Source organism: Sebastes fasciatus, chromosome 23 (genome assembly GCF_043250625.1).
Source record: "Sebastes fasciatus isolate fSebFas1 chromosome 23, fSebFas1.pri, whole genome shotgun sequence".
NCBI lineage: Eukaryota > Metazoa > Chordata > Actinopteri > Perciformes > Sebastidae > Sebastes > Sebastes fasciatus.
In genome coordinates, this window is record NC_133817.1 from 15,008,192 (window position 1) to 15,017,819 (window position 9,628).

Sequence of the window (9,628 nt, forward strand, 5' to 3'; positions counted from 1 at the left end):
TACTTTGACAGTCGGAATTTATTGAAGATTTGGCAGAAGAATATTCTTACTGCAAAGAAAACATGAGGACCAGCAGACAGTAATAAAGAGAGTGAAGAGACACTTTCTAGACGTAATAAAACATTTATGTTGTTTTTCATTTTGGATGGTGTCAGCATAATAAACACAATATATCATTATACATTTAATTTTTTAGAGAGCCGTGGAAAAGTGATGTCTCAGACAGTTTGTCGTGCAGAGATGGAAAGGTCTTGTGGTTGGGTTGGCACGAACCTTCACTGCGAGCGCTTTAGCCCACGGAGGCCAGGATGATGTCGACGACCGTCTCGTCGCTGCTGCGTACCGTCACCTGCATGGTGACGCCGTCAGCCAGCGCCAGGCGAGCACGAACCAGCACGTCATGACATCCCCGAAACACACCTGAGAGGTAGAGGGAGGGAGAGGTGTCAGTGAAAGCGCAGGCATGTCAATTAAGGTATTTTTATATCAAATCTGGATGTGTTTAATAATATGCTGTTTTATAGGAAAGATATTTAAATGAGAGAATATGTTCTTAAATCTAATTTTACACAACTTAAAATAATTGCAGCATTGTTAATTAAACTCCATACAATATTCTACAATATTTGGAATACACTAACATCTAAATTAAATCTGCTATTTGTAGTTATGGTGTCAAAAAACATCTTTAAATTACATGAGCTTTATCTTAAATACAGGCTAGATTACATTTTTACGGATGCAATTTGTATAAAAAAAAACACTTTTAAGAGACCAAACAGTGACCAAAACCATCCTGACATCCAACACCCACCAGCGAGGAAGAGGACATGCGAGTTCTTGTTTTCGGGAACTTTGTCAGAGCGCTCGCATGGCTGCATTCCCAGGAAGCTGATGATGTTACCCACCGCCTCTGTACAAGAAAAAACCAAAGATGAGTCACATAACACGCTGGGGTGTCAGTTATTGCATAAAGCTTCAACGACATTGCTCATTAACATGTGTTGTAAATGTCCGGAGGCAGTTATTTGCAAAAAATATACAAAAAGTAATGAAACTTCACGCTGGACTCAAGCTTGTGAACTATTAGTGAATTAGTGAAAATTCAACCCAAAGAAAACTTTTGTACTAAGACCTTTGAATATTGAATAAATGCATTATGATTTCAGCCTATATTTCTGACTTGTGACTTACCGTCTAGAGTTCGTACAGACGCCAGGGCAAAAGTCTCTTCCTTCTCAAATTCATCTCCCACTTCTTCCCACGCTGCTCCAAAGTTCGGTTTCAAAACCTTCTGTATGTGGTCTGCAACCGTCACCTCCAGATCCTCCAGCTAAAAAAAAAGAGCAGGACAAGAGGAGGGCAAGAAACACAAGGAAGATGGAAGGATGAGGAGGTGCAGAAAAAAGAAGCAACAGAATAAGATCATTGATAAAAATGCACAAAATAAAGCACATTTTCCTTGTTTTGATAGCCTGCAGGCTTTTTGCGATTACATACCACGTATTCATCATCATAACCGTCGTCGTCAGGCTCTCCTGTGTTGGGGTCGCAGTCTCTGACCAGGTACTTCATAGTACAACTGAACGTACAAGACACTGTGGACAGACGAGACACATTCAAACACTATTTTCTTAACTCTTCTTATATACAGTCAGTGCTGTATTACTCTCTCTCACCTGACTTATTCAGGACTAAACAATTTGCTGCTCAAAAGCTATTATTTTAGACCTTGTAATGTTTTAACAATGTTTGAAGCTTTGGGCTGCTGAATGACATCCCAGTGTTCCTACCAGCGGTGGGGTCGTCTTCGGGAAGGCGGACGAGCGTGTAGCAGGAACCAGGCTGACTGTAGGCGAGGTTGGGGGCTGGGGTGTAGTGTATCACCTCGTAGGACTCCGATGGCTCCATCTGCACTACGACCTGAAACAAAAAGCCACACGATTCATTCATTTAAAATGTATTCCCATGTTTTAGTTACACTACTGTCTGAAATCCTGAAACAATTCCAAATACTGTGTGCTAATATTTTCTCTTCTTCTCTTGTTTTTTTCACAGTTTTGTTTTTTGCATCCAAGATAATAAAACAAAAATGATCATGAAATAAGATCCCCTCTCAGCTGGTACCTTCTGCAAGAGCTGGTCATTCAGCGTGTTTGTGCAGTCGAACTGGAACACCATGTGCCTGGCAAAGGTGTGTTTGACGCAGCGCACCACGTATTCTGTCTCAGCCTCCGTCAGCTGCACCTGCTCGGAGGACTTGAAGAGCGGCCCGAGACCATGGAACTCTGGGATGGCTGCCAGTTGTTCTGTAAAAATGGACAGGAAGCACAAGACAGATTAAAGCAAAGACAGAGGACAGACAAGATTGTGATTTTATTAAATCGTATCAGGCCAGAGCATGAGGGGGAGTATCGGTGCCTAACTGCATCATCTTGAATCCAATGATGGAAAGATGGTTTACAATCTTACCCTGGTAAATGTCCTGGCGTGACGGGGCCAACTTCTCTGGCAGTTTGCTGGTGGCAACAGGGGCCATTTCTGGGAAGAAAAACATTAACAGACGCTCTTTAACTGATTCCTGACCGTGATAGTTTCTAAGCTGTGCAGAATAGTAAAAAGCTATGTGGTTGTACCTGATTTGTGTTCTGTGATAGGAGTGGTGGCCAGAGGGACGCTCTTCATGTCGAAAGGTTTCTCTGTGGGCTCTAAAGTGTACTGGTGGAGGGACTTCTCCAGTCCGGGAATAGAAACAGACAGACCTGAGAGCAAAAACACAAAAGAGGAGACTTTAACTTAATATTTCTGACACCACCTGCCCCCGCGAGGTGCTCTTAGTATACATGGTTTGTACCCTGAGTGTGTGTGTGTGTGTGTGTGTGTGTGTGTGTGTGTGTGTGTCGGTGTTTACCGTTGAAGATGTAGGCAGCATTCAGAGCCTTCTGCTTCTGCTGTAGCACGTTCATGTAGAAAGTTGCTCGGTCGCGCACTTCATCATCACTGTCCATCATGCACCTGTGAGAACGGACACGTGTGTTAAAGTCAGACTACATCACATATTCATTCAAACACAACTGCATAGTATAGGGTCTATATTACATTTAAGTTGTTTATTAACAGTTAAACCAACTGTTTTCTTTGTATTTTCCACATAAAGATGAAATGTGGGGGTATACAAATTTCAGACCTGTCTGACAATAAAGTATAAAGTATAAAGTATAAAGTAAGTAAGTATACACAGGCACATAATAAAATAACTTAACAAAGTAAAGGAGTACCTCTGCATGAGAACCAGGACGCTCGGCAGCAGATCATCATTCTGAGCTCCAAATTTAGCCAAAGCACTGACTGCAGCTGAGGGTGGTGGAAGAAACATGTTTCGACTGGTTATAAAATGTCATGAAAAAAGCGTGAATATTAATCAAACTGGATGTCATGTAACTAATCAAAAGTCGGTTGAGATGGAATAAGTGACTCTGTCTCACCTGCACGGACAGCCTCGCTCTCCAGCACCACTCGGTTGAAGATGAAGCGGATGTACTTGGAGGGCTGGGGGGTGCGTGGGCCCTCTTTGCCCAGCAGGTGCAGGATCTTCGTGGCGAGCACTGTGTGCTCGCAGTCCTCGATGAACTCGCACAGGTGGGCCAAGCCCGTTTCTTTGCTCTCTGGGTTCTCCTCGATGATGCTGATGATGCAGTCCACGATGGCCCGCTTGTAATCGAAACCACCCTGCAGGGAGAGAGGATTGCGAGTCTAAAACACAACTGCAACATACACTGTAGGCCTTAACTAATTAATAGTGAAACACTTTGAGCTACAGGGCCAAATGCATCACCCACACACAATCTGCAGACAGACTACGAATCAACACTGATGTATACTTGATCATCTGTTGCTATAAAACATGTCTTGTCTATTGCGTCTTCGAACATGTCAGCACATATAAACCAGACGTAAGTAATCTGACTACTAAATATTTTGTAAAAATATATATAAAAGCATGTAGCCCCCCAAAATGCCAACTGTGATTACAACGTTTCTCTTTATAGCAAGTTTTCTGTATAGGTGAGGATATCACTCCCCCGTCAGGCAAAGACCAAAGTGTGAAGGTCAGCGGTCTGTTAATGATCAACTTACATCATCTCTGAGCATGTTGGACAAGAAGTTCATCATGACGCTGTGCTTCCTGGGATACTTCTGGCACAGAGCGCTGATGGCCTGCACCACCACCACCTGGAATAAACAAGCGTCAGCGACAGATTTAGGACAACAGAACGCAGAACAACAAAAACAGGATTAAAAAAAGGAGGCGAAGCAGTGAATCTCAAATTGGAAATTAATCTTTTGTTGCCACAGAAGCTGAAATCCTGAGCGATAAAAATAACCTCATCGTGACACATTCTCACACTTTCAACAAGTATTGCATTACAAAGCTAATACAACATCCAGACACAGCACACAGGTTTTGATGCATTTGCAACTTAAAATTCTGCCTTTCCAAAATGTGTATTTGATGGCCTTTCTGATTTAAAGCAAGATTAATTGTTTATTTGTGGCAAAAACAAACATTATATTATCATTATAACAAACACCCTATGTGTATGGATTTAGTTGTGCTGCGTTACCAAATGCAGGATAAAACTAAAAAGTGTCTGACCTTGAACTCGTCAGAGATCTCGGAGACAAACGAGGAGATCTGCTTCATGAGTCGGTCCACGCTGCTCTCACTGCCGGTCTTGAGCAGAGTGGTGATGGCCAGTGTGGCGATGCTGCGGTTCGAGTCGGTGATCAGGTTCTCCAGGTCCAAGTTGCACGCAGTCACGGCAGATGGATGCTTCATGGCCACCTAGTGGACGCAAAGGAAATAACAGTGTAGTTCACTCAGTCAGTTTTTATCCAGATTTAAGTATAAACATTGTGTTGTCAAGACATAAATAATAAAGTACCGCAAAGCACTTTCAGTCATGCCTTATGTATCTATCTGTGAAAAAGGGAACCTACAACGATGTTTATACTGCCTTTATGCATATGCATTATCTGAACAGCTCAGCAACATGACTAACTTTTGACTAATTAAAGTGATCTGTGATTATACACGATTAAACACGCCATTTGAAGGAGGGATGGAGAGCGAAGATGTACCTTATTGAGGGTCCTGACTGCAGCGTATCTCAAGGCTGCTTTGGGAGAGCTGCAGAAGAGCTGCAGCACTGCAGGAAGAAAAATACAATCACAATGAGACTCATCAACACATCATTCTGTTCCTTCAGTCAACAATGCAGATAGAAATGAAAACTAAAACGACTGATGTGTGAGTAAACTACTGACCAGACACAGCAGGGGCCAGCTCCCGGGCGGTACAGTTGGGCATATGGACAATGGCAGAGGCCGCCTCGTACACCACCATCTCATTCTTGTTCCTCAGGCAGCTCTCAATGAAGTCGAACAAGGGGCTGTCGTGACTGAAAACATGAAGACAGAACAGAACACAATGCTGTAAACAACCTGACAACAAGACATCAAATCTGCAGTTTTCAGCATGTATTAAGAGATACCTTAGATGACAACAGATAATTTATCAGTGGAGAATCAGCTGTACTATGCAAGAACCCAGATGTCCTTGTGTGTCTCTACTCTAGGTATGCTCACCCTCCTTCCGTCTCGTCCAGCAGTTTGCTGGCAATCCTGATGAGCATGCAGTAGGCAAAAGGAGACTTGAGACCGGACTTGGTGAACTTGTTGAGCATCTTGGTGACAGCAAGGCGGTCGTTCTTCCTGAGGTGATATAACAGGCCCAGGGCGTGGTACTGGGAGACGGGACGCACACAAACAACGGCTTTGAAATTTCTTTCAGTTTTTAACAGATCAGTTTAATATGAACTAACTGAAATATTGATTTCCCCTCTAAACACACACAATAGATGGTTCAAAACACCATGAATTCCCATGTCTTTGTGCACGTGTGCACTACCCACCTGGACCATGATGTTGTCACTGGAAGCCGCCTCCTGAGCTTCATTCACCCAACGCTTCACTACATCGTAGCTCATCTTCACCATGTGCTGAATACACACAAACAGAAATTACTTCATTACCCACCAGCAACAATATGATATACAATTAGACAACTTTATATAAAGTACACAGAGGCAAAAAAAATGCCAGGAGATTAAAATCTAAAATCCAGACCCAACTTAAAAAGTTACTTTTGGATTTAGAAGTGAAATATGAAACTGTGCCATTTTTTTCTTACCAGTGAGGAGACCAGGGCTGAACTGGACACACTGGGCACTTTATCAACAATGGCCTGCTTCATGTATCTCTCAATGGCCTGCAGCATGGTGGTCTGTGGGGGAAACAAGGACAATTCAACAAACAATGCTTCAGTTTCTAAACTATAATAATTAAATTAAATATACAGGATGTTTTCTTTCTTGTGTGAGATGACAAGGTGAAGGAGGAGATGGGGAGACCGGAGAAGGAAGAAAATAAAGTGAAGCAGCACTCACATCTGTAATCCTGCAGAGGGCTCTGATAGCAGGTCCTCTGTAAACATCTTCCTTTCCTGTCATGTCTTTGGTCAGGCTGTAAAATACCACAGAAGTAATAATTAAAGACACAGTGACTTTAAAGGAAATGTAACACATTACAACAGCTACAAAGACACATTTGCAAAGAGTTGTTATCCTCTGTAATAATTTAAATAGTCAAAGACGGACCAGATTTTAAAACAACATGAGAGAAATTGTGTACATACTAGATGATAACTGTTTCAGAAGTCTTCCACTCAGCCAAGAAAAGACACTTCCTGCATACAGGTGATACTCAAAGCTATTTGACAACGTGGTACAAACCTGCTAGTGACAATGATGACATCCTCAGAGATGTTAGCCATCTCTTTGATGGTCAGGTAACACATCCTCCTCAGGGTTTGCTGAGAGAGAAAGAAAGAGTATGAACATTTATATTTGAACACTACTGACTATGCGTCGTGAGCTAAATGGAATCTAAACACATGTAAGTATATAACACATTAACTGATGAAAGATATCTTACATCATTGGACTGAAAGAGCCTGGTCATCGCAAAGAAGGCCTCCGTGGCCTCTGTGGTCCCAAAATGCTCTCCCTTAATAAACAAAGACATGGGAGTGAGAGACATAAGGTGGGTGGACAGACACAAACTCAACACATGCCAATAAAAAGCTACTTTACTTTTATATCAAACAACTTTTACCTGGTTGAGGAGGTAAATAATCTTGGTGAGAATGTGGAGGCATCTTCTTGGGTTGATAGGAGTCTCATTGAAGATACGCGCCTGTGGATAAGAAGGGACACCTTATTTAATTTTCAGTGGTTAGGATATTATTTCGTTGGCTGAAACTTTTGTCTTATATATATATATGAGTGTTTTAAGCAATATCAAGGGCAGACTTTACCTCCTGCAACACGGCACTCTTCTCCAGATGCTGGAAAGGGTTCGACCCACTTCCTAAATGTCAAAACGGTAAAGTCAGACGTCTGTGCAGTTAAACCTTATACCTTATAGCACTTGCCACCTGCCAAATACAGGGCAAATGTTGACTGTGGCAGGTGAAAATTTCAGGTCACCTGCCACCATGGCAGAGAGGTTTTCCTAATATATTAAGAAATATTATTTTTAAAAAGCAATTCCTAAATAAAATAAATTATAACACTTAATTTTACAGGTCCGCAAATTTCATGGTAATTAGGTGATAATTAGCAAGTTAACCTATTTGAAATTACTTTGGAATTACTGCCAAATTACCCCAATATTTACCTCAAAATTAATTGAAAATTACTTTGTTATAAACATTATTTGATAATTATATTCCACTATTTCCCAATAGCTGGTAATTTATTTAATACAATCCAGGAAAAGAATACAAATTAATTGATCTACTTTATTTCCATGTCTGCTGATAAATAGATAATAATTAGCAAATAACTTATTTGAAATTTCTTTAAAAACTCCCTGAATCATTACATCAGCTACCAGGTTACATTTGTGTAGACAATAAGTCACACAATGGTGAGATTTGTGTCCGATCAGAAGTGTCTTCTATTCGTTTTGGTTTTCCACCTCCGATGAAGAGCAGCCTCTTCTCAAGCCTAAGGGCCCTATTTTAACCATTATATGCTATTTTAGTACAGAATTATTAAATAATGTTTATAATAAAGTAATTTTGGATCAATTTTGAGGTAAATATTTGTGGTAATTTGGCAGTAATTCCAAAGAAATTTCAAATAGGTAACTTGCTAATTATCATGAAATTTGTAGACCTGCAAAATTAAGTGTTACCAAATATAGTCATGCATTAAGGTTACATTTTATATTCCATTATTCTACAGTCTGGTACCACTGACTCAGTGTTTACGATGTTAAAGATTTGTACCTAGATTTCAAAAGTGGCAGACAAAAAACAATGAGTGGCTGGTAGAAATGTTCAGTGACCTGCCACAGTGGCAGGTGAGGAGAAAGGTTGATTTCAGACTTACTGCTATACTATCAGAAATTCCCTTTCAAATTCAAGTTGTTTTTTTATTCATCATATGAACAACAATTACAGCAAGCAAGATGGAAATATTGGGTCTCAGGCACCCATCAACAATGCTCATTAAAGATGTATATATATATATATAAAAAAGGGAAAATCACACAAGTGAAAGCAAAATGAGAGTCAAAGACATAAATAGTGCAAGTTAAAATAGCAGTATTTCTAAGCTGAATGTAAACATGATGTAGTATCTATATGCACGATGAGAAGTAATACATATAAATACATAGAGGTCTAAACAGGAATGCAGTATATATAGAGAAGTAATATACACACAGAGGTGTTAACAGTTTGTAAAATAGTAAGTAATTAATAGAATTTGATATGTATATAAATAGTGCCAAGCAAAATCTGTTAATATCTATTATGTGTTAAATGCATATCTTGAAAAAGGTGAATTTCAGACCCTGGTATTACTTAATTGGACTTCATTCAAAGCCAACACACAGAAATGATGCAGAGTTGACGCCAACTTATGCTAGTATATTCAATACAAATAGATTAATCACTCATTTGAAATTAAAGCATCACTGCAGCAGGATTCATCCATCTATATGTTGAGTGTATGTTTAGATAGGAGCAAAACTAACATCACAACACCCAGCTGACACTGGCTAGCTCGCGATGCTCACGCCAGGTTTCGCTTAGAGCTGGTGTTAGTATAATTGTGACATTAAATAATACACAATACACATTTTAATGCAACTGCAAAACGCCTGTTACATGAATATAACTTAACCTGCACGCCACTATTAAAGGATTAATTCACCATGGCAACTATTAACTAGAGCTAGTCGGCTAACAGGCTAGCTCCTCGTTAGCTTATCCAACATCTGGTCACTACCTCCATTTAACACTGTAACATTTAATGTATAATAACTGTCCACTCTTACCAGACTCCTCGTCCTTCTTGTCAAACTTTTTAATCATTGTTGCGGCGGTGCAGCAGACGGAGGAGGTTAAAGAGTCTCTCCGTCTCGATCACAGGAGAAGCTACTTCCACGTAGCCAAAATGAAAACTGACGTCCGGTTGAAACGTCCACGTCAACG

General features: G+C 40.5%; 1 protein-coding gene across 1 annotated transcript; it reads right to left on the reverse strand.

Annotated features, from left to right (window-relative positions):
* copg2 (COPI coat complex subunit gamma 2) lies at positions 1-9,628 on the reverse strand. Its single transcript, XM_074624894.1, has 24 exons — positions 9,472-9,628; positions 7,439-7,491; positions 7,237-7,317; positions 7,057-7,128; positions 6,855-6,934; positions 6,510-6,585; positions 6,254-6,346; positions 5,976-6,062; positions 5,650-5,807; positions 5,329-5,462; positions 5,143-5,210; positions 4,658-4,846; positions 4,138-4,233; positions 3,486-3,729; positions 3,279-3,354; positions 2,912-3,015; positions 2,637-2,762; positions 2,473-2,541; positions 2,128-2,309; positions 1,794-1,923; positions 1,501-1,598; positions 1,195-1,333; positions 815-913; positions 1-420 (listed from the first exon to the last, which is right to left on the reverse strand). Exons 1-24 carry the CDS (start codon positions 9,506-9,508, stop codon positions 290-292), a joined length of 2,622 nt encoding a protein of 873 aa, XP_074480995.1. The 5' UTR covers positions 9,509-9,628; the 3' UTR covers positions 1-289.